The sequence below is a fragment of the Petaurus breviceps genome, unplaced genomic scaffold, assembly GCF_028583685.1.
Source record: "Petaurus breviceps papuanus isolate PSGF00001 unplaced genomic scaffold, PetGlider_PUasm1.0 91133, whole genome shotgun sequence".
In the NCBI taxonomy this organism is placed as follows: Eukaryota; Metazoa; Chordata; class Mammalia; order Diprotodontia; family Petauridae; genus Petaurus; species Petaurus breviceps.
The window spans coordinates 66,770,630-66,795,620 of NW_027187419.1; the positions used below are offsets into that span (position 1 = coordinate 66,770,630).

General features: G+C 38.2%; 1 protein-coding gene across 1 annotated transcript in view; it reads left to right on the plus strand.

The window, feature by feature from the left end:
• Positions 1 to 5,600: 5,600 nt before the first annotated feature.
• Positions 5,601 to 24,991, plus strand: part of RXFP2 (relaxin family peptide receptor 2) — a 62,789-nt gene continuing 43,398 nt past the window's right edge. Inside the window, exons 1-5 of the mRNA XM_069080184.1 lie at positions 5,601 to 5,691; positions 6,518 to 6,664; positions 8,831 to 8,908; positions 14,385 to 14,490; positions 16,071 to 16,142. Of these exons, the coding sequence (XP_068936285.1) occupies positions 5,601 to 5,691; positions 6,518 to 6,664; positions 8,831 to 8,908; positions 14,385 to 14,490; positions 16,071 to 16,142 (494 nt within the window). The remainder of the gene's footprint in view (positions 5,692 to 6,517; positions 6,665 to 8,830; positions 8,909 to 14,384; positions 14,491 to 16,070; positions 16,143 to 24,991) is intronic.

A 24,991-nucleotide genomic window follows, 5' to 3' on the forward strand; every position in this document is an offset into this window, starting at 1 on the left:
ACACACACACACACACACACACACACACACACACACACACACACACTTTTCCCTCCACTATAAAAGTTCTTCTTGTGCAACTCTTTTATATAAGATCATTTCCCCCATTCTTCCTCTCTCTTCTGCCTTCTCCTACAAGATCCCTTTATCTCACCTACTCATTTTTTTAAACTCACTCCCATACCTTCTATGTATAGTCCTTTTAACTTCCCTAATAATGATAAAGTTCTTAGAAGGCACATATATCATCTTTCCATATAGAAACATTTTAATTTTATTAGTACTTTATGATATCTCTTTCATGTTTATCTTTTTATGTTTCTTTTGAGTCTAGTATTAGAAAATCAAATTTTCTATTCAGCTCTGGTCTTTTTATCAGGAATCCTTGAAATCCATCAAATATGTATTTTTCTCTTCAAGGATTATACTTAGTTTTGCTGGGTAGTTATTCTTGGTTTTAATCCCAGCTCTTTCACCTTCTGGGATATTATATTCCAAGCCCCCCTGCTCCTTTATCCTTTAATGTGATAGCTGCTAAATCTTGTGTGATCCTGACTGTGGCTCCATGATAATGGAATGGTTTCTTTATGATTGTTTGAAATATTTTCTCTTTGACCTGGGAGCTTTGAAATTTTGTTAGAGTATTCCTGGAAGTTTTAATTTGGGGACCTCTTTCAGGTGGTGATATGTATATTGGTTCAATTTCTATTTTACCCTCTGGTTCAAGCATATCTTGGGCAGTTTTTCTTGAGAATTTCTTGAAATGTTTTGATCATGGCTTTCAGCTAATCCAATAATTCTTAAATTATCTCTCCTTGATCTATTTTTGAAGTCTATTGCTTTACCTATGAGATATTTCACTTTTTTCATTTTTTAAATTTATTTTCTTCTTTGATGTCTCATGGAGTCATTAACTTCCACTTGCACAATTCTAATTTTTAAGAAATTATTTTCTTTAGTGAACTTTTACACCCCTTTTTCCATTCGGCCAATTCTGCTGTTAAGGAGGTATTTTCATCAATGAATTTTTATATCTCTTCCCATTTGACCAATTCTGTTTTTTAAGATCTTATTTTATTCAGTATTTTTTGTGTCTCTTTTACCAAGTCGTTAACTGTTTTTCTTTCCATCGTTTTCTTCCTTCATTTTCATTTCTTTGCCTAATTCTTCCTTTACCAGTCTTTTTGACCTTGAAAATCATTTTTGCTCTTGAAGGATTCTCATCATGCATGTGTCCAATTCACTTTTTTTTTTTGGAGGGCAATTGGGGTTAAGCGACTTGCCCAAGGTCATAAGGCTAATTTTTGTGTTAAGTGTCTGAGGCCAGATTTGAATTCAGGTCCTCCTGACTCCAGGGCCAGCGCTCCACTCACTGCACCACTTAGCTGCCCTTCCAATTCATTTTTTTTCCTTTGAGGCTTTGCTTGTTACTGTTTTGACTTCATTATCTTCTTCTGAGTTTGTGTCTTGTTCTTTCTTGTCACCATAGCAACTTTTTATAGTCAGGTTCTTTTTCTGTTGTTTGCTTTTTTTTCCATCCTATTTCTTGATTTGGAACTTTATGTTAATGTTGGGCTCTGTTCCTGGAATGGGGGGTGGAAGGACACTCTCTCAAGCTTCAGGATATTTTGCACTACTGTTTTCAGAGCTAGTTCTGGAGGGCTGGAAGTTCTTAGGTGATGTGATCTGGAGAGAAGTATATTCACTCCTCTCTTGTTCTGCAGGCTGGTGTTTACTCTGTTCACTTGGGATTGCAACTGATACTGCTCCTCAGGGTCCTTGATCCCTTGGGACCAGAAATGACACTGCTCTAGACCAGCTACTGCCCACACATAACAGCTGCTGAAACTGCTGCTGCTTCTGTCACTATCACCATGTCCTACCAGTGGTGTTCCATCCATGATGGCTATAGGCCACCCTCCACCCCCATTTAACAGATCTCTCTTTCCAACCTTCTATATTATGTTGGACTAAAAGAATATCTCACTCTGACCCTTTGTTAACTCTGTCACTCTGGAATCCATTTAAAGTTGTTTAGAGGGGAATATTGGGAAGGTTCAACTGAGCACTTTATCTACTTCACCATCTTGAATCCACTCCCAGAAGTCCCTCCCATGCACTTTTAATCTAACCTTCTCTCTACTCTGACTGGCCTTTTCTATCATCAGCATCTGTCCTTTACCTTGGTGTCTGCCACCTCACCTACTCACTTTCTGGAGTCTCTTTTTCATCAAAAATAGCCTTTTCTGTCCTTCCTATTGCTTCTTCTTCTTCCTTCTTGGTTTTCCCATTTCCAGGCTCTGCTTTGCTTCTCTCTCTACTTTACCCCTTATTTCCACCACTGCTATTGATTAGACCTTCTGACTTTAGTAATGTATGGATCCTCCCTACACATGTTCAACAGACTTAACCAGGATGGTATTATACAGGTTTAGAGCTTTTCAACTGAAAGATTTATCCAGTCCCAGACTAGATTAAACCACAGTCCCAGAGGAGTAATGATAAAGCATGCTATCTGCCTTTTGACAGATAAGTGATGGATTAAAAATGCAGAACAGGATATGACATACATGTCTGGATGTGGCCAATACAGGAATTTGTTTTGCTTGACTGTGCACATTTGGTACAAGGATTTTGTTTTCCTTTCTTTCCCATTCAGGGAGTGAGGGAGAGAGTGAAAATAAATATCTCTTAATTTAAAAAATTAAGATCATTCTTATCATATATTAAGGTAGCAGGGGATAATCTCAATGATTGGAATGAGTACCCACAATGATGAAGTATTAGAGTAAGCATGATCCTTTTATAGACTCACAAAACTTTAGAATTGAAAGGGATCTCAGAGATTCTCTCCAGAATTTCAAAATCTTTAATAGGCAAGAAGGGACAATATTGGATTGATAAGGGACCCTTTCTTGTCCTTTCACATCATATTATATAAGGAAAACCTATATAACTCATGCAGAAAAAAATCATCTCTTGCTTCCCAGGCAATAAATAATCTACCTATTCTTAAAACTGCAATCTCTAGGTTCTTCTCATCTGTTCCTTCTCAATAGTCCTAGGCAGATGTGGATGGAAAACATGAAAGGTGCTGGGACAGAAGCTCAGTTACTTTCACTTTGTCATCAGTCAAATACTTGGAAAATCACTTTGAGCAAATGTGTGGAGAATAATGCAGGAGAACAATTGTAAGACAGAAACCCAAATATCACTGACTTTTGAATGTAAAAATCTCCCCTCAGCAATGTGTTTGTCAATAATCAGATATGGATTATAGCAGAAGCTATCAGGAGCACTGTTCTCTTTTTTCCCCATAGACCTCCTATTTTTACTAGTAATTAAGTTTCAATAAAAACTGCTTTTCTTGACATCCACAGATGGTGCACAGAGTAGACAGCAAAATGTACTTTCCACAAAGAAATATTAACTCTCACTCAGGGCTTAGGTCAGAAGGGACTGTTGATAAAAACCCATTTGATAATAACAGAGTAGACAAATTAATGGACTGCATACAGTGTCTGAATAAAGAAGTTCCTTTGAAGCAGCTAGGTGGCGCAGTGAATAGAACACTGGTCCTGGAGTCAGGAGGACCTGGGTTTGGATCCACCTCAGACACTTACCATACACACACAAACCTTGGGCAAGTCACTTAACCCCAACTGCCCTCCAAAAAAAAAAAAAGATGAAGTCCAAATGGGTTTCATCATTGGGATGGGAATGTCAGTGTTAGAAAAACAAGTTAGGAAAGGTTCATTCTTAGAAGGCCCTTTTTATTCCTGTAGGTACCCGGTAAACATGAAATATATTGAAAAGACACATAAATAATTTTTCTATATAGCACCCAGTAGATTATGCTCATTAAAAGGAACAAAAAGAAAAAAAATGTCATTTCATAATATTCTAGTCATCCAGTCTCAGATTCATTCTCTCAGAATTGTCTATGTATGTAAAACAAGTGCTTTGTGAACCTTAAAGTACCATATAAATGTCAGTCATTATTGTTATTATTGTAAATTAATAGATGCCATATTTCGGGGCAGCTAGGTGGCGCAGTGAGTAAAGTACCAGCTCCAGAGTCAGGAGGACCCAAGTTCAGTTCAGGTCTCAGACACTTAACACCCACACATACACACACACACACACACACACACACACACACACACACAAATGATGCCATATTTCATCTTGAAAGCTCAGTGAATAATGCACTGGTCCTAGAATCAGGAATTTGTTGTTGTTCAGTTGTTTCAGTCATTTCGAACTCTCCATGGCCCATTTTGGAGTTTTTTTGGCAAAGATACTAAAGTGGTTTGCCATTTCCTTCCCCAGTTCATTTTGCAGATGAGGAAACTGAGGGAAACAAGGTTAAGTGATTTGCCCAAGGTCACCCAGCCAGTAGGTATCTGCGGTTAGATTTGAACTGATGAGTTTTCCTGACTCCGGGCCCAGCACTCTATCTACAACACCATCTAGCTTCTGCTAGAATAAGGAAGACATCAGTTCAAATCCAGTCTCAGACACTTACTAGTAGCGTGGCCCTGGGCAAGTCGCTTAACCACTGTCTGTCTCAGTTTCCCCAACTATAAAATGGGGATCATAATGGCCCTTATATACCAGGGTTATTGTGAGGACCAAATGAGTTAATATTTGCAAAGCACTTAGCACAGTGTCTGGCACACAGTAGGAGGTACATAATGGTTATTACCTTCATCTGCAGCTGCCTGGCTATCCCAGTGGAAAATTAATTACTGGGGGCGGCCAGGTAGCACAGCGAGTAAGAGCACCGGTTCCAGTGTTGAGAAGACCTGGAGATCGAATCCCGGGCTCAGACACTTAGCACCCACCCAGAAACACCTGGCCGTGTAACCTTGAGCAAGTTACTTAACCCCAATTGCTTAGGGGCGGCCAGGTGGCTCAGCGAGTAAGAGCACTGGCTCCAGTGTCGGGATGACCTGGATCAAATCCGGGCTCAGATACTCAGCACCACACCCAGAAATAACTGGCCGTGTAACCTTGAGCAAGTTACTTAACCCCAATTGCTTTAAAAAAAAGGAAAATTAATTACTTGGATGGCTTAATTTTATTTATGATCATAAATACTAATGTTCCCCCTGTTATTTCTTTAAATAGCAATAATAATAGCTAGCATTTACAAAACTCTTTAAGGTTTGAAAAGCAATTTTCACATATTATCATTCATTGGATCTTATATCAGGTCAGTACCAGGTCATATGCTGGGCATGAACAAATCCCAGGGAATGTGAGTCTTTCCCACATTGGATTGGGTTTTCCATTTACTTTCTATTTCTTTCTTTTTAGGTAGTCTGTCTACCCTCTTTTAAACGAAAGCTAGGTACAACTGTGTTGGAAGCATGGGAGAGATTTCTTCTCTTTTTAGTTGTGCATTCAAAACCACTGCCTTCCCAGGTCACGAAAGAGATAACCCTGTCCCCAATATCTCTGGTGGCCTAGAAAAACTAAGCACATATTAGACCTCACTCCCAGCTGCAACAGTAATAATCTATCTTTTTAAAATAAAAATCAGTTATCTCAAAAAGCTTAACTTGGCTGCATCACTAAGTCAGCACCTACACTATATGTCTTCAGTGGTGGAAATGGAGAGAAACGTTCTCCCCACCACATACACCCATAGAGGACTTCACCCTTACAACATAAGGGCTCATCCAAGTAAGTTAGCCAAAGAATGCTTTGCATAAGAGCTTGATTGTTCACCAAGCACACCTGGCAAAACATTTTACTTGTATTATCTTGTATGAGTCCTGAAATAACCCCATGAGGTAGCCACTGTTATTATAATACCCATTTTTAGCAGTGGGTGAACTGAGACTAAACCAGATTCATATAGCCACCTTATAGAAGTGTTACTTCATCTACAGATCTGTTATGTTATCTCCTTTTTGAAACTATCTTGATTTTTTAATTGAAATGCTTCTTAAAACAGTGACTTCCTTAAGTGTATAATCTAATGGGTAAAACAATACTTTCTTTTATTCACCCTGAAATTATTTCTCTCCAACTTGAAATGTTCCACCCTAGTCTTCTAACTCTGGGGTTGGGAAAACAAATCTTTGGTTACCCTATTCATATCCTTAATAATTTTTAAACAGAATGGAGTCCTGGTTTTTTGTCTGTTCTCACAAAGTCATCCATTCATTTCATCCTTTTAGGGCTTGGAACCTCTTTTAGCTTATTCACTAGAGAGCTTGATGTCTTTCTTGAGGTACAAGGGCCAGTCCTCCTTCAGCATTCCTGACTGGAAAAACAGACTATGATTTCCCTTTCTTCTATTGCCTTGTCGATGGTCTGAATCCCCTTTGCAATGAGATATTTTTTTCTAAATGCAATCGTGTTGGATCAAAACTATTACTAGAACAAGTCAAAGTGAGTAAGGATACACTCTAGAACTAATACTCCTGGTTTTCCAACCTTATGTGTCTCAATTCTGTAATTTAGTCTGGTGATTCATTTGCCTTTTTTTTTAATCTATCTACAGAATTCACACTGACTGAAGGCAGCTCAGTTCGCCCTTTGTGCCAAAATGGATTTTTCCCTTGTGGAAATCTTACAAAATGCTTACCTCGGGCTTTTCATTGTGATGGTGTGAATGACTGTGGAAATGGAGCTGATGAAGAAAACTGTGGTGAGTACCCGCCACTTAACAATATAGGTATACTTCACTTGAGGTGCTATTGAAAAGCCATGAGTGAACTGAATCATATATTAAATGGGCAAGAGGAAGAGTATTGGGTATCATGTAGGGAATCTCTTTGGAAAATATGAACTCTGTTTTAAAACAGTAACCCCTTAATTGATTGGTTATAAAAAATTGTGTCTTTATGCATCCAGTTTGCATGAAGTAGGGAAATAATTATGTGTAAACTTAATAATTTTTTTATTTTAAAAATGTGTATGCATTATGATGTGTTATAATTTTTTTATTTTAAAATATGTGTTATTATAATTAGGTGGTACAGTGGATAGTGCCTGCCCTGGAATCAGGAGGACCCAAGTTCAAATCTGGTCTCAGATACTTATTAGCTGTGTGACCCTGGGCAAGTCACTTAGCCCTATTTGCCTCAGTTCCCTCATCTGCAAAATGAGCTGGAGAAGGAAATGACCAACCACTCCAGTATCAAACTCCAAGTGAGATCAAGAAGAGATAGACATGATTAATTGACTAAACAACAATAAATTTATCATAATAAGAAGTGATGTTCGAGGACATTACATATGGGTTGTTATCCTACCCTTGGCCAGCACACCATTATACGTGTTATCTTTCCCTGTTAGAAAGTAAGCTCCTTGAGAACAGATGTCTTGCTTTTTTAATTTATATCCCCACACTTAACACAGTATTTGGCATATAGTAAGAACTCAATAAATGCTTTTTAAATTAACTAAGTCATTTATTTATTTATTCAAATGCTAGTTGCTCATTCATTTTATCCATATTAGGATATGTCCTAACATATTAGGCATGAATTTTTACCATCAATTAGTTGAGAAAATTAAAAATATTAGATCAGATTGTTTGGTTTATAAAATGTCAACTTTACAAATTTTTATTGGCCATTCTCATAGGTATTACTGGGGAAAAACATATGTTTGATAAAACTTGGTTACAGGAAGCCGACACATATAGTTTGCGTGTTTCCAGATGTATTTTCAGTTTTGTGTGAAAGTTCTTGTTTTCCTAGATTATAATTTAATGGGGACAGGAGGGGAGGAAGGGACAGAGGAAGGTAGTTCTCAAGTTTAAGACTGAACATGAAAATGTTTGCTGTCAAGAATTGGTAATGAAGGACAGGTTGCAACTGGTTACCCATGATTATCTATGATTCTTCTATATGATATACATTGACATATTTGCATATACTGCACTACGTTGAGAATACATGTTTTTATCCATAAAGGCATTTCTTCCACCGACACAAATCATACTCCTGCTATGCCTTAGTAGACAAGTCTCCCTGAGTTTCTTTGGCTAATCATAAAAAATCATAAAGAAGTCACCAGGCCTTGGCTTCAGGCACTGGACCTTCTTGAACATAGCTGTGCCAACCTTTGGACAATGGACATGCATTCTGCCCATTACTAGGCCCACTGGACTCCAGCAGAAGAAGAAGCAGAAGACAATTAGCGTCTGTGTATCACCTACTATGTGCCAGGTGCTATGCTAAACACTTTACAATAATCTCATTTGATCCTCACAACAACCCTATGGAGAAGGTATTATTATGATACTCCCTGTGCAATTAAAGAAACTAAGGCAAAGTGGGCAAACTATGCAGTGGATGGAGTGCCAGGCCTAAAGTCAGGAAGACTTATCTTCATGAGTTCAAATTCAGCCTCAGACACTTACTAGCTGTGTGACCCTGGCCAAGTCACTTAACCCTGTCTGCCTCAGTTTCCTCATCTGCAAAATGAACTAGAGAAGGAAATGGCAAACTACTCCAGTATCCCTGCCAAGAAAACACCAAATAGGGTTCCAAAGAGTCAGAAATGACTGAAACCACTCAGTGACAACACTGCAGTTAAAGAAACGGAGGCAGATTAAGTTACTTGTAGGACTTATATGCATTTTTTTTTGAAATATAGATAGTAACAATTAACCCATTTAATGTTTGCCTAACTCCTAGTTCTTCTTTACCTAATTGTACACTTTAAGTAAAAGAATTTTATTTTTAAAAATCATTTAACTCACTTCATTACCAGTTTTAATGTAATTTTCATACTTATTTCTGTTTTTTAATTGGATATCAGTTCTAATAGAAAGTCAATACAAAGGTTCGTTACTCTTTTATAGGAGACAATAGTGGATGGGCCAGTATCTTTGACACAGTTCATGGAAATCCTAATGACATGAAATTAACAGAGGAATGCTGTAAGTGGAATTGGTTAAAAGGTTCACAGTTGCAACATTATAACCAAGATGATGATTTGTGGGTGTGGGAGGTTGGGGAGGAGGTTGGTGTGAGGGTGAGGGTGTGTGGGTGGTACACAGAAATATGTCTGGGGATTGGGACTTTGCAGCTTGGTCATTTTGGGGGGAGGGTAAGGGGGTGATGTTTTCATAAACCAACACATTTATTTTTTCTCATAAGCCAGGAAAAAGATAGAAAGAAGATGACTGTGTCATTCCACTGAGGTCATTTTTTGTGTATTAAGAGGCTACCAGGGAGAAAAAGTAGGGTATTAACTAAGCACTACAGGGATTACAGATATTCCTTGAAGAAACATTCAGAACTCTTTTTATTGTGTGTATGTATTTTTAATTTTACAAAAGGTTATTTACTGAGGAAGAATAGTAAGTACTGAAGCTTAATAACCTCCCAAACCAGAAGCACACTTGCCCCTTCACATACCTGTTCTTTGGTCACCAGGAATAGTGGACTCAAATTCAAAGTGGTTGCTAGTAAACATTTCCCCAATCTAGTGGCACAGTGGGTGGAACATACTCCTTATTTGTACTTCAGATGCCTGGTCTATTCACTGCCAGGCTACATCAAGCAGGGTAATCCTCAGAGCTCCTGCTAGGCTAACCCCTATCTGAACAAGGGTCGGGCAAGTGACAACTTTAATGGTTATCTGATTTACTCTCAGCTAGGTGAGCCTAGATCTAGCAGATCAGGCCTAAGTAAGTTGCTCCTTTGCCATTGTTCCCTTCATTAAAAGACCTTTATCCAAGACAGCTCAAACCTACTCAGTGAGTCTTGTCCCTTGAGTTTGAAACCTCCAAGCCTTAAAGGGCCTTGAATAATTAGATCATGTCATAATCATTGAATATGAACAATGTTCCTCATCTACAAAGAGCTTTACATAGCTGTGTCCAGAAGGAAAAGTATGTGTCCCCCACTTCCATCCCACCCTTCTTCTGGAACATCTAAGTACCCAGGTGCAACCTGACTCTGGACAGGAGCTCGCAGTTTGTCCTTGGCATCAGAACCTTTAGCCTCAGTCACCCAACTGACCTCTACATCCAGGTGAGGGGCCCTGGCAGCAGGGATCCTGAAATCTACCCAGTCGGGGGCACAGGATTTAGATATGCATATATAGAATCATACAAAACAGAGCAAATTATAAATGAATATATATATACATACATGTATATATTTTATACACATATAACTTTAATTAGATATAGATTTCCAAGTGGATCTTTTTCATATGATTCTAGGGTCACCTCTCTCTGAATCTCTTAGCACCTTCACCCTATTTTTCTCTTATAAAGTGGTTACTTTCAGTAAATCAAGTAATACAACCACAAAAAAAACAAAAACATTCCACCGGAGCAAGGGCCAGGCCCAGAACTAGACACATAACTCACTTCATGGTTTTTGTGATGGAGACACATACACTGGCTTGTTATGGTAGATCGTTCTGGGAAACCCAAAGCACAGGACAAATGTGAGTTGTTAATAATATTAGTTAGCAGTTATTTAGGGCTTTAAGGTTTGCAAAGGAATTTATATGTTATCTCATTTATTATTGCTATAATCTTTGCTGCAAATTGTCCACACTCTATAGAATGTAAACTCCTCGAGGGTAGAGACTTTATTTTTTATTTTAAAAAATAAAATTAGTTTTATTAATGAAATTTATTTTTAATTTATAAAAGTTGATTATTTTTGTCTTTATATCTCCAGTGCTTACCACATTGGGATAGGATCTCAACCTGTGAATGAATTGTTCTAGGCAATAGTTCTCAAACTTTTTGGGCTCAGAACCCCTTTACACTCTTTAAATTATTGAGGACCCTCCAAAGAGCTTTAATTTATTAGAAAATACATGCATATATTTATAGATTGTTGTTGATATTTACTATTTAAAAAGTTAAAAGGTTTTAATATTTTTAAAAAATAGTTTTGACCTCATGACCTGAAAGTTTCTTGGGAATCTCCAGGGATACTTGGATTATACTTTGAGAACTGATGCTATAGGAACTCTGTGGTGAGGAAACAGGTCCTACCGACACAGGTTGGCACCTTCTCTATAAGTAATAGGCCTATGCTTCCTTAGAGCAATGAGAGGCAAATGACTCACCTGGTCTCATACTCAGATGTCAGAAATGAGACTTGAACTCAGATCTTCCTGGTATTACAGTCAGTTCTGTATTCACTATCCCTCTCATGCCTGATATAGAGTAGGAACTTAATAAGTCAGATTGACACCAGCTGTCAGTAGCTTAGCTGTCAGCCTTGAACCAGCTGCTTCCAATCCCTTTCTACTGACAGTAAGTTGTAGGTAAGCTAATTAATGTAAGGAAGTCCCTGAATACTTACCAATGCTGGCGACCTAGAGGTTAAATATTTTTCTCTGAACAAGTCAGAGTAAGCCAGTAACAATACTTAGGTTATTTATTTATACAGTGGAAATAAGATGCGGTTTTACAGAACCAGGGACCCTCCTATGCTCACAGTCAGGTTTCAATTCCAACACTTGACATTGTAGGTGTGTGTGAGTTGGTGTAGTTGCCTGGGGTTTCCTTCCAGGGGATCCAGATCCAAAGGATGAGTGCTATTTATGCATGTTCTAGAGTCTCAGGAGTGGGAAACCTGAGGCCTTAAGGCCACAAGTGGCCCTCTAGGTCCTCAAGTATGGTCCTTAGGCTTCACAGTTTGGATTCCATCAAAAAGCCATACTTGAGGACCTCCCTCAAGGCCACAGGTTCCCCACCTCTGTATCTAAACAAACAGATCCCTGAATAGAGAAACTACTGTTCTTCTCTCTCTGGGTAGTGCAAATGAGCTGAAGGTGTGGTGTGCCCTGGTCAGGTAAAGATAGGAATCATATTTTGGAGATATCTGGCCCCAGGGTCTGTTGGCTCAGCAAATACCTAATAAGTATTTGCCTGAAACTTTCCATCTCATTACAAAAAGGCAGGAGGGAGGAAGGCTAGATGCTTTGCAGAGTTTTCCCATGAACCACAGAATCTTGGTTTTCTAAAGTGAGTTCAGCATCACCAAGGACATAAAACAAAGAAGAAATCAGAGGATGTTTTACCTTGACACTGTTGCCCCAGCCCTAAAGTCAGTGCTACAAGGATTAGTCACTGATGCTCTTGCACTAAGGGCAGCAATTGAACAAAGAAGGCCAGGCAGGGGTCAACATTTAGGTTTAGCTAAGCAGGAAGAAGCCAACAAACCCCAGAATTTTATTCAAAAAAGAGGGTCCAATGCCCAGACTATAGCTAAGTCAGGGAGGGGACAGATAGGCACCTCAGATCTAGCCAAAGCAGGCCCAGCTGGCTAGAAAGTCAGTAAGAATGATTTTAATGAGTGAAGTTGAATGATGAATTTTACTGGCTATAATTAACGTACATAAAGTCTTTCCATATTAGTTTTTAAAGGCTCTCCCCTCACCCCACCCCTTTTCTTTGAAGGTTCAGACAGGGAGCTTTTAGGCACACGTCTTTGTGTCTTGAGAAGTGAAGGCTGTCTGCCAGCTTCCTACCTGTTTAAAATGAAAAGTTCCCAAGTGATATTTCAATTTCTCAGGGGCCCTCCTTGTCAGATTCTGGTTAGGCAGAGTATTTTGGTACTCATGTAACGGAAGTAGTGGGTCCAGGCAGCAAGAGGTGTTAAGGGGGTATAGCAGCAAGCACCCCAGCGTTCCCAGGGTGGCTGCTAGCACAGGTTCTTGGATCTGCTTTGTTAAAGGAAAGCAACTCAAAATGGGTTAACAAGCTTACTTTAATCAGTCAGACGTATATCGTTTACCTTGTTCAGGGAAAAAGGTCAGCACCCCGAACTTCAAAGTATACAGACAGAATTATCAAGACAGAAACAGATCAAGTAACAGATTTCCAAACTGTCCAGCCATTATATCCATACCCAGCCAACATCTGGGTTTCCACATCTGGGTTTTTCAAAGCCGGGGGGGCCCTGGACAACGGCTTCCCAGAATACACATCAAATCACAGAACACTTCTCAAAGTGAGCCCCCAAAACAAAGCCTCACATCAGGGCTTATATAGCCTTCTCCTGGCTCAGAGAATGTAACAACCTTATTGACTCACTGGCCAATCAAGAAGTATCAACTGAAAAACAAGCCTCCCACCCCAGGCTTCAGGTGCACTTTAGCCTAGGGGCAGGGAAGATCTTCCAAATTTGCATTCCCATTACAGGGGGAGAGCAACCACAGGCCTCATTTCAAAAGGAGCCAGGACTGTCAACTGTGTGCACACTGACTTAAATGATGTAGTGGATAGCACACTGAGCCTAGAGTCAGGAAGACCTGAGTTCAAATCCAACCTCAGACACTCACTAACTGTATGACCCTGGGCAAGTCATTTAACCTCTGTTTCCTCAGTTTTCTTATGTGTAAAGTAGTAATAATAATAGCACCTAGCTCTCAGGGTTGAGGAACAAACAAGATTAATTGTTATAAAGTGCTCAGTACAGTGTCTGACTCATAATAAGCGCTGTTATATATAATACATATATAACATCACTGTTAGCTCTCATTATTATTAATACTAAAACCTAGAACAAACACTTTGTAAAGTATTGTATCCCATATTGCAAAGTATCCCATTAAATGAAAACATTCCAGTGATTACAAGAACTAAGAAGCTTCAGGGCCATAAATATAGGCATGTAGTATACATTCTATAGATAAATGGGATGTTTGTTGGGATGAATTAAATGATTCCCCTCTATTTACACATTTCTGAGGTACAATATAGATTAGTAATAAGAATTTCCATTTTGAGTCTGGAGCCTGAGGTTTCAGGGCTGGCCCTCCCTCTTGCTGGCACTGTAATCCTGAACAATTGAATTCACTTCCTTTCCCTGAGCTCACTGTATAACCCTAGTTAGATACTTTATGTCTCTGAATAAATGCCCTTCATCAATGAGTATTTATTAAGCACCTACTATGTGGCCAGAACTGTGCTAGACACTAGGGATACAAATACATTAAATGAAACAATCCCTACTGGGAAGAAGGGTACATTCTAGTGGGGCTGGGTGTTAAATATTTAGAGAAAAAAGCTACATGCAGAGAAAGAACTGATAAATAGAAGCATGAATAGAATGGTTTTACACACGTGTGCACACACATACACACACACACACTTATGTCTAATGATAGCCATCTCTAGGGTGTGGAGGGAGGAAGAAAAAAGAAAAAAAGTTATATGATAACTTTATTATTAAAAAGGAATATAAAGTTATACATAACAGATTTGCAGTTTCATGTACAATCATCTTTTTTCTATTCTACTATGTTATGGAAATGCTTGTTTTATTTCTTAAGTTCAAAACTTAAAAAAAATTAAAGACAGGTAGTACACATAATATTTTGGTTAACAAGTTTTTTCCTAAAGTGACGTTTTCTTTTTGTTTTTCCTGCCCTAGATTTACAACAATATCCACAAAGTTGTGCCTGCAAAGAGACTGAACTAGAATGCAAAAATGTGAATTTAAAATCTGTACCACTAGTTTCCAGCAATGTAACATTATTGTAAGTAGAACTGGACACTGGGATAAATACGGTTTTCTCTAAAGTTACATGGGACCAAAGAGATCCCCCAATGTCTGTGTATATAAGCAAATTATAGAAACCTCCAGGCTGCCAGTTGAGAATTTCAGAAACACTTTTAGGAATGCTCTTGGTTAGAGTGCTAGATTCTCCTTTTGGCTGTGGTTAGATGTTCAAATTTCTTTTCTAATTATGGTCTGATCCCAATTAACTGTGCAAGTATGTCAGCACTGGCCCTGGGGCAGTGGGATGGGGGAAGGGGAGGGGAGCATGATTTGCTCTTTGGAAATCAAGCATTCATCTTGATGCTTATTAGGAATGAGGGAATTTCATTTAGGATTCTAAATAGGTAGCAGGGCCATGTGGATTGAGTGAAAAAAAAAACTCTGTGCAAGGTTTGAAGGTAGAGACACTAGGGTTTAGACAAATTATGTAAGGGAGAAAAAGGAAAATGACCAAACATTGTCTAAATTTATGTTTGAATTCACTGAATTCAATTGTTACACTTCAGATACATAGACTATAAAAGTACATCTGGTACTTTTCACTCATATTGAAAAGCAGTTGGCTTCTTCTATTATTTGCAGCAATAACTTTTTAGTGATTTTTTTAAAATGACACTGAGGATCAAGTTACCAAATGAATCTTGGAGATCACAGAACCTGAGCTTTCTCTACACGAGAGTTGCTGTTATTTCTCATAATATCAATCAAGAAGTGTGGGTTCTAGATTGAGTCCCAAAGCCCTAGTAAAGAGAAATCATTACAGAAGAGACCACTGAGCTTTTGTGTGGTCCCTCAGGACTCCAAATGACTCCTGGTTCACTTCCATCTCTAAGAAATCCTGGTTTACTACCTGGAAAGACTTTTATGAACTGATGCTGGGTGAAGTGAGCAGAACCAGGAGAACATTGTACACAGTAACAGCAACATTGTGTGATGACTGACTTTGATACACTTAGCTTTTCTCAGCAATTCAATGATCTAAGACAGTTCCAAAAGACTCGTGCTGGAAAATGCTGTCCACTTCCAGAAAAAGAAGTATGGAGTCTGAATGCAGATCGAAGCATACTATTTCCTTTTTTTTTCCTTTCTCATGTTTTTTCCCTTTCGTTATGATTCTTCTTTTACAACATGACTAATATGAAAATATGTTTGATATGATTATACATGTATATCCTATATCAGAATGCTTACTGTCTTGGAGAGGGGGTAGGGAAAATAGGGGGGGAAATTTAGAACTCAAAATTTTATAAAAGTTAATGTTGAAAACTAAAAATTAATTAATTATTTTTTAAAAGAAATCTTGGTTTATTTCAGTGCAAAAGTTAGATATCATCTCCCACACATTCCTTTTGGGAGTCCCCTTCTCTTGAAATGACTTTGTCTATACTTTGTATAATCCACCAGTAGAATAATGTACATTCCTTGATGACAGGGACAGTTTCATTTTTGTTTTTTTATTTCAATGGTCTAGTATTGTATCTGGCATATAGAAGCTGTTTAATAAATGTTTGTTGAATCAATCTGAATTCAATCAAATTATTTACTATATCTTTTTAGGTCTCTTAAAAAAAATAAAATACACATTCTTCCAGATGAAGTTTTCACCAAATACACAGAAGTAAAAAAGATGTAAGTATATCTAAATATAATGAGTTAATAGAAAAATCCTTACTGTATCACACTGTTCTAAATAGTCATTATAAAAGTAAAAATCAATTGAAATATTTTCATTGAGAATTTATTTCTTTCCTCATAATTTTAAAAACTTTTTCCATTTGTAATTTTGAGTAAAGTGCATTAAAAGGATCTATCTTTCTTTCCATTAAGTAATTTAAAATGATTGAACTGATTTATTTAAGCACTATGTATGATTAATTTATATAAGTTTAAAAAAATTCATCTTCTGAGAACATCCATTGCCAAATAATTTAGACTATTTAATACATCTATATCTACACGACAAAACTAAATAGTTCAACTTTTCAACTTGAAACAAAAAAGAAAGATTCCAAATGATACAAGTTCACTTGCATTTTACAGACAACACTACTTAGAGCTATTAATGATATAAAATCTACATGTTCATACCAGAGATTTAGAGCTGGAAGGGACTTCAGAGGCCACATACTCCAACTCCCTCATTTTACAGAGCCTTAAAGAAATGCAAAGTAATTTCTAGTGGCAGAGAATGTAGTTATTAGGTATACCAGGAAAGACCTCATGTAGAAGGTGCCATTTGAGCTCTACTTTGAAAGAAGATAAAGATTCTGCAAGGCAGAAAGGAGGAGGAGGTGGTGGTACATTCCAGACATGGGGGACCACTTCTGTCAAGGCACAGAGTGGGGAGGAGAGGCAATGTCATATATGCCCATTGTTGTTGTTCGGTTGTTTCAGTCATGTCCAACTCTCCATGACCCCATTTCGGGTTTTCTAGGCAAAGATACTGGAGTGGTTTGCCATGTCCTTTTCCAGCTCATTTTACAAATGAGGAACTGAGGCAAACAGGCTTAAGTGACTTGCCCAGGGTCACATAGCTAATACATGTCAGAGGCCAGATTTGAACTCAGAAAGATAAGTCTTCCTGGCTTCAGGCCCCACACTCCATCTACTGCACCATCTAGCTGCCAATGTCATATATATGAAGACTAGCTAATAAGCCAATTTGGTTAGATTAGACAGTACATGAAGGGAAGTAATATGAGAGGAGTTTTAAAATCATGCTAAAGAGTTTTTATTTTATCCTAGCAGCAAAAGGGAGCCATTCAAGACTATACATAGGAAATCGGCATAGTTAAATCTATGTTTTAATAGTATTAATTTAGTAGCTATGTGGAAGATGGATTAGAAAGGTGAATGGAGACAGGGAGACCAATTAGAAAACTATTGCAGATGGAAGATGATGAGAATAAAGTTCACGTCTAACTATACTACAAATAAATGAAATTTATAAAAATACAAGTTAAAAAACAGAATCTTGGAAAAAAAAAAACCTTGGATGTCATCTTTTTCAATCCCCTCATTTTTACAGATGAGGAAACTGAGGCCTAAATACATGAATTTTCACATAGCTAGTGATTGAGACTTGGAATTAGATCCCAGGTCTTCTGACTATCAGAGAAAGGGTCTTTCCACTAGAACTATACGAATTTACAATTGGAAGGAACCTTAGAGGTCATCTTGTCCTTCACATCTTTTCTCATTCAGAAATCACATCTACAGTTATTTTTTCTATTTAGGGAATATGAGAAGGTAGAGAATTTTAGTCCAGTTCAGTTCAATTCAACAAACATTTTTTTTTTCTTTTTGCTTTTTTGGAGGGCAGTTGGTATTTAGTGACTTGCCCAGGGTCACGTGGCTAGTTTTCCACCTAGCCGCCCCCAACAAACATTTCTTAAGTAGTTTCTGTGTGCAAATAATAGTACTGGATATTGGGAATACAAAGTTGTAAAGTCTCTGCCCTCAATAAACCTAAAATTTAATGAGCAGTACATGACAAATCCATAACCATGGTAACAAGATGGGCTATGATAGGGACAAAGCAAGACAAAGTGCTCTAGAAAGGTCTAGGAAGGAAAGATCGCTTTCTTCTGGAGACCTCTGGGAGAATGGCACTAAGGTAGCATCGAGGTATGTACACAAGCTGAAGGGACAGACTTCCACTACCAGAGTGGAGTAAGACAGTATATTCCAGATATAGTTTATATCATGCCCTTGAGTAGAGGTGGGAGAATGCAAATGAGCTGAGGCTAAAATTCTGGATATTTTTTCTGACCCATTGGAGTCACTGTTTAACTTTCCTTTTAGTTCATCTTCATATGGAAGCATTTTGTCCACAATATCGGGCTACCTCTCCCCTCAATTTGTGCTGTTACATTACATCAGGTTCAGAGATTAGATATTCATTCCTACCAAAGTATCAGAAGCAGGAAGTTGAAAATAGAAATCAGAAACTAGGTTGGACCTTTTCTCCCAAGACAGATGTTCATTTACAATTTGTTTTCATTATTTTATTTGAAGTGAATTTCTGGAATATCTCTTTGGTATCAATATAAGAATTTCCCATATTCCAAAATTGGGTTTTCTAGACCCCAATTTAAATAACCTATTTGGAGTAGCTGATCAAAGGCTTTTATGGATGGCTCTTTCAACATGACTACAACCAAATTGAGAACAATGGAGCCTTTGATGTTTTTATATCCCCATGAGAAATGAGATAAAGCAATTACCAGTAGCAATAGTGACAAACATTCATTGAACACTTACTCTATACCATGCTCTGTGACAGTTAGGCATCAGTGCTAGACCTGGAGTCAGGAGGACCTGAGTTCAAATTCAGCATCAGCCACTTATTAGCTATATGACCCTGGGCAAGTCACTTACCCCTGCCTACCTCAGTTTCCTCATCTATAAAATGAACTAGAGAAGGAAATGGCAAACCACCTTAGCATCCTTGCCAAGAAAACCCTAAAATGGGTTCACAAAGAGTCATCTATGACTAAAAACAACTTAACAACAACAAGCTGAAACTAAGTCAAGGAAACTAGAACTTTTATGGCATGAGATTCAGAAGACACTGAATGTACTTGCAGCATCTCAGCAATGTAGAAACAACAGAATTTAACACTTGTTTATCAAAAATAATGAGTTAAAATAAAATCCAGATCACTGGATAAAATGAGCTCCTCTCCAAAAATCGCCCTGACATGTATACACACAGACACATTGCAGGGACCCCTCAAATAGGGGCCTTGTGCCAGCACCCAGGGGTCTTTGTGATCCCACCACATCAATGTCCCAGGCCCTGCCCCAGTTGAGGGTGTGCTTTATGTCCTTACCCTAGACATAAAAATTACAGCCAGTAAATGTCTGCAGTTAAATCTGAACAGAGGCGTTCCTGACTCCGGGTTGATAGCTCCATCCACTCCCTCACCTATGTGGTGTCAGGCTGTGGAAGGGCTTGAATTTCAGGCTAAGGAATTTAAATTTCTACCGACAAATGGGGAGCCATTGAAGGCTTTTGAGCTCTACTCAAAAACACACAGAAAAGTTGCTCTGGAATTCTGAGGTAGGTAGTGGTATGCAATGTTAGATCACTGAGGATTTCTTTAGAGTTATTTCCATATGCGATGCTTTGAAAAAAAGTGTACAGTGGGGAAGAGGTCCTTTTGGGGGACCTTTTTTATCTGAAAAAATAATTAAACCAAGGTGAGTTTTTAAATGCCAAATGAATGTATTTAGAGTCCAACTGATGGGAGTCCCTGCCAAGCCAATTATTAGGATCATCTTTAAAAATGCTAAGTCTTATTGAACCTTCTAACAAAAATGGCACTTCTATCCTGATGACCTTTCAGAGGGAGAAAATTTGTGGGACTGACTGCAATACTTTATCACTGCTGCCATGGAAACCAACCAGAAGTCCTCTTCTTCCATGTAACACAGACCTTTATGTAAATTTAAAAACTCCAGCATAAGACACTAGGCTCTTGTTATATGTGACCACTAACAAGAAAATGTATTTGAAGCAGTTTGGAGCCAGCTTCTGAATGCCAAATGTTGTCATTAAAAAAATAGCCAGTCTATGAACATGCATATCATTAAAGCATTTATTTTCTTTAGTTTCAGGTACATAAATTCCTGCTGTTTCTGCTTGAAAAAGTCCTGACAGCTGAAACAGCAGGAATTCATGAGCCAAGGAATTATTTTTAGTAAATGCTTTCAACACACAGTGTAGCAAATGGCCTTATTGCTTCCTTGTGATTTGAGTCCTCTAGGAAAAGAGAATAAGCATTGGCACAGTACCTACTATGTGCCAACCACTGTGCCAAGGGCTTTTATAAACACTATTTCATTTGAGACTAGCAACATTCCTGTAAAGTAGGAGATATTATCAGCCCCACTTTACAGTCAAGGAAACTGAAGTAAACAGAATTTAAGTGACTTTCCCAGGGTCACACAACTGTCTGAGTCTGGAGACTGTCAGTGTCTGAGACTGGATTTGAACTCAGATCTTCCTGAAGTCTGTAACTCGGTTAAATATGCTGTCTGGCTGCTTATTTGCAATTATTTTCCAGTTTTCTGTGGTCACATTTTCCTGTACCCAAACTAAATTCTTCTTTTAGAAAGAAAGAAGGGTATGTTACAGGATCAAATTAAAAGTGAGAACTCCCAGTCTGAGTCCTTTTCCATTCTATTGATGAGCTAGTAGTTTCAGTGATACCCCTTCTTGTATGGGATGATTGACAAGTCAACCTAATTCAAAACAAACATTTATTTATTAGTGGGGAATAACTGTATTATGTGCAGTGTACTGTGCTAGGGACTGTGGGAGAAATGAAGATAAATAAGACAGAGCCTATACTCTCCATGATCTTGCTGATTCACAGCCAACTGAAATGAAAAATGATGGGAGCAATCTAGTTAATTCAGGTTCCAAAATTGTTTAGTGATGGGGGAAAAAAGAGATAGCATGGAACAGAGGGTGGACATTGGACTTGGTTGGAGTTAGGAAGCCCTGAGTTTAAATCTCAACTCAATCACTTGCTAGCTGTTCTAGCCTGGGAAAATCAATTAATCTCTGTGTCTCAGTTTCCTCATCATTAAAACTTAGATGGTTGAGAATGATGGCCTCCAAGGTCCTTTCCAGCTATGAAACTTTATACATATGGAGAGAGAGAGAGAGAGAAAGAGAAACAGAGAGAGAGAGAGAGAGAGAGAGAGAGAGAGAGAGAGAGAGAGAGACGCTAAGGAGAAGGTGGTGTCACTTCTCTAGAGTAAACACAAACACTGACTTCATATATGCAATGAGAATTTAGCCATCTATCTGTCTGCTTACCCATCTGTCTGTCCATCCAACAATGGACCTATCTATCTATCCATCTATCAAAATCTGTCTATCCATCTGTCTGTCTTTCTATCTATCTAATTTTAAGTCTGAGTCTCCCTGTCTCGCTCTGGATGGAAATGCAGGGGCTACTCACAGTCAGATCAAATTACAGATGAACAGAGGAATTTTGATCTGCTGTGTTTTGGATCTGGATCTACCTGCCCCTCCTTAGACAACTTGGCAGTACCTCCACATGCCTTTTCCTTTCTGTGTTCACACCACATTAATGTTGACATTAGTGGGTACACCTGATCAGCAGAACCCAATACAAACTACAACTCCTGAGCTCCAGAGATCTTCCAGCCTGAAATTCCTTCGCAGCTGGGATTATTGTGTGTGTGCCACCACACCAGGGGATACTGAACATTTATTAATGCCTAATTAATTAATGTATGCAGATCACTGAGCAAAGTGTTTTGGTAGATATAAAGATTAGATGAGATGATTGTCCCAGCTCTCATGGAGCTGGGTCTAGGTATAGTCTAGGTACAAGACACATAGACAAGCAAAATATATAACATCATGAAGTAAGTATGATGGGGAAGAGCAAAACAAGACTTGAAGAGAGGAGAAAGAGAAAGGCATTCCTAACAAAGAGGATTAGTTGATAGCAAAGGCAGGGTTATGGAAAGACAACATGATACCCTGCAGTAACATTTTGGTCAGGGTCTGAATGTGTGGAAGGTTAAGCTAACAACGGAGGGAACTGACCACTTTGTCAAGATTTCACAAGACAGCAAGGGTAGATAGGCTTTTGGAAAAGCATTTATTATTAATGAAAGTAAATACCACAGATAACAGTGAATTTTATGTTTAAAGGGCACCTATGTTGTGTTTTTCCAAATTCTGCTGTTGCTGTTATCATAAAAATTCATATCATTAACTTGTCATATTATAATTCCTTTCTCTGATATTCTGTAAACACAAAAATTGATATTGATCTTTGTAGGCACATTTTACCCACATCTGAGTTTTAGACACATTTATGATGAAATTTTTCTGTAGTCTTTTGACCTATATTAATTATACTGTGAGCTCCTTAAGAGTAGGAATAATTGTTTGCCTTTTTTTTGTATACCCAGCATTTAGCACAGTGCCTGGCATATAGAAGATGCTTAATAAATGTTTATTGACTTCAATACATTGGGAGAAAAAAAGTGGATCAAAGAAAGGAAAGGATGTTTTCTTGGGATGGATGGGATAATAATAACTAACAACAGAGAGAAGGAAGAAATACTAAATTTGTGTTTTGTTTGTTTTCTCTGTCAAGGAAAATGATCTTTAAACTGGAAATGACAGAACACAGATAACTAACCAGGAATGAGACCCAAGATAAGTAAGGAGATAACAAGAGGGCACCTAGCTGCTGCCCTTGATAAATTTGAGTCACCTGGCCCAGGTGAATTACCTCCAAAACTAGGAGGTGTGGTTTCTGAACTACTGATGGTGATGTCTGAAAAAATCATGGGAAATGGAAGAGGTACCACAAGTTTGGAGAAGGGACAATGTTGTCCTGATTTTCAAAAAAGGAAAGAGAATAGACTCTGCTAACTTAATTTTAGAAGAGATTATTAAAGAGATAGATCATAAACATCTATATAGAGAGCTGGTATTACAAAGAGCTAGAATGGTTTTATCAACAATGGGTAATGCCAAGTTGGCTTCATTTTCTTTTTTGACATGATAGGATTGCTAAACTAGTAAATGAGGGGAATGCAATGGATGTAGTTCACCTAAGTGTTAGCAAAATATCTGATAAAATATCTCATATTACTTTTATGGAGAAAATTGAGGAAATAGTTTTGATAACAATATAATCAGATGGATTCCAAGCTGATCAGAAACTGGTCTTTGAAGAGTAGTTGTTAATGGTTCGGTGTCAATATGGTGAGAGGACTCAGTGGAGTACCCCAGGGGTCTGACCTTGCCTTTGTGGTGTTGAACATTATTATTGATGACTTGAATAAAGCCATAGATGGTATGCTTACCAAATTAGCATAATAAGATGAAGTCAAAAGGGATAAATGCAAAGTCTTGCACTTGAATGCAAAAACACTTATCTTCATATGTATCATATGTGAAGTTTGGTTAGACAGCAGTTCTGGAAAAGCTCTGGAGAGATATTTAGCAAATATTTAGCTCGGTATGGGTCAATAATGTGATATAGCAGTCAAAAAAGCCAATATACTCTTGGGCTTTGTAAAGAGGGCCACAGCTTCTCAGAATAGACAGATGGCAAGATTTTACTCTGCCCTCATCAGACATCATCTGGAGAATGATTTTCATTTCAGGACACCAGTGGGTAAGAAGGAAATTTAAAAACTAGAGAATATCCAAAGAGGGCAACCAGAATCAGTCATATGAAGATTGGTTAAAGGCATTGGAGATGGTTAACCTGGAGAAGAAAAGACTCAGAGGGGATCTGATAACTATTTTCAATTATTTGAAGGGATGTCATGTAGAAGAGAGATTTCAATTGCTCTGTTTGACCCCAAAGAGCAAAGCTAGCAGCAATGGGTAGAAATTGCAGAGAACAATTTAGACTTGATGCCAGAGATCTTTATAGCAATTAGAATCATCCCAAAGTGGAATGGGCTGCCTTGAGATGATGTTTCCCTCCACTGGAAGTCTTCAAGTATAGTCTAGATGCCTATTTGTTGCGTATGTTTTAGTGGGTTTTCCACTATCAAATGGGTTATGCTGGATGATCCTTTCTGACCTCAAGTTCTGTGGTTCTGAAATATGTTACTATCTCATTCTAACAATGACTAGGGTTGATGGTGGAGATGAAGAGAAAACAGCAAAGTTTTCTCTGTACTATTAGAAATGCTATACATTACAGTGTTATGAAAATAATTACCAACTTATACTATAATCAAGTCCCAGATACAATGAGTTTCTTTCGAAGAGATTTTACTTGACCAGTGGTTCTCAGTTTATTCTTGTTGTTGTCATCAGTCATATCTGACTCTTTGTGATCTTGTTTTGGGGCTTTCTCAACTAGAATACTAGAGTGGTTTGCCATTTCCTTCTCTAGCTCATTTTACAGGTGAGGAAACTGAGGCAGACAGGGTTAAGTGACTTGCCCAGGGTCACACAACTAGTAAGTGTCTGAGGTCAGATTTGCACCCATGAAGTGTTCCTGACTCCAGGTCCAGTACTCTTTGCACCGTGCCATTTAGCTGCCCTGGTGTTGTAGTACTGGAAAGATAAATCATCATATAATATTTGAGGGAGTAGGGCAAATGAAATCAAAGAAGAATATATGGAAATCATACAAAAAAATCCATGATTTTGGCCCCTTGTTATAATAAGGGGTAAAAGGTCACATCTGCCTTTAATAGACTGCCTAAAATAGCTTTGATTTGCCTAGAGTTCCCACATAGGCAAAACAGCTGTTCATTGGAAACCTCTCTGGGTCTTAATATTCCAACATGTTCAGCATCTGGATAAAGGGAGAATATCAGGTATGGTAGGGATAAGGAGAGAAGTCCCATGGAGCAACCCCAAGGCTATTCTAAGGAGTTAAGAGTTTACTTATGAGTATCCAATAGCTTAAAGGAGATCCCATGCTCTAAGGTGGGGCTAAGCCCCC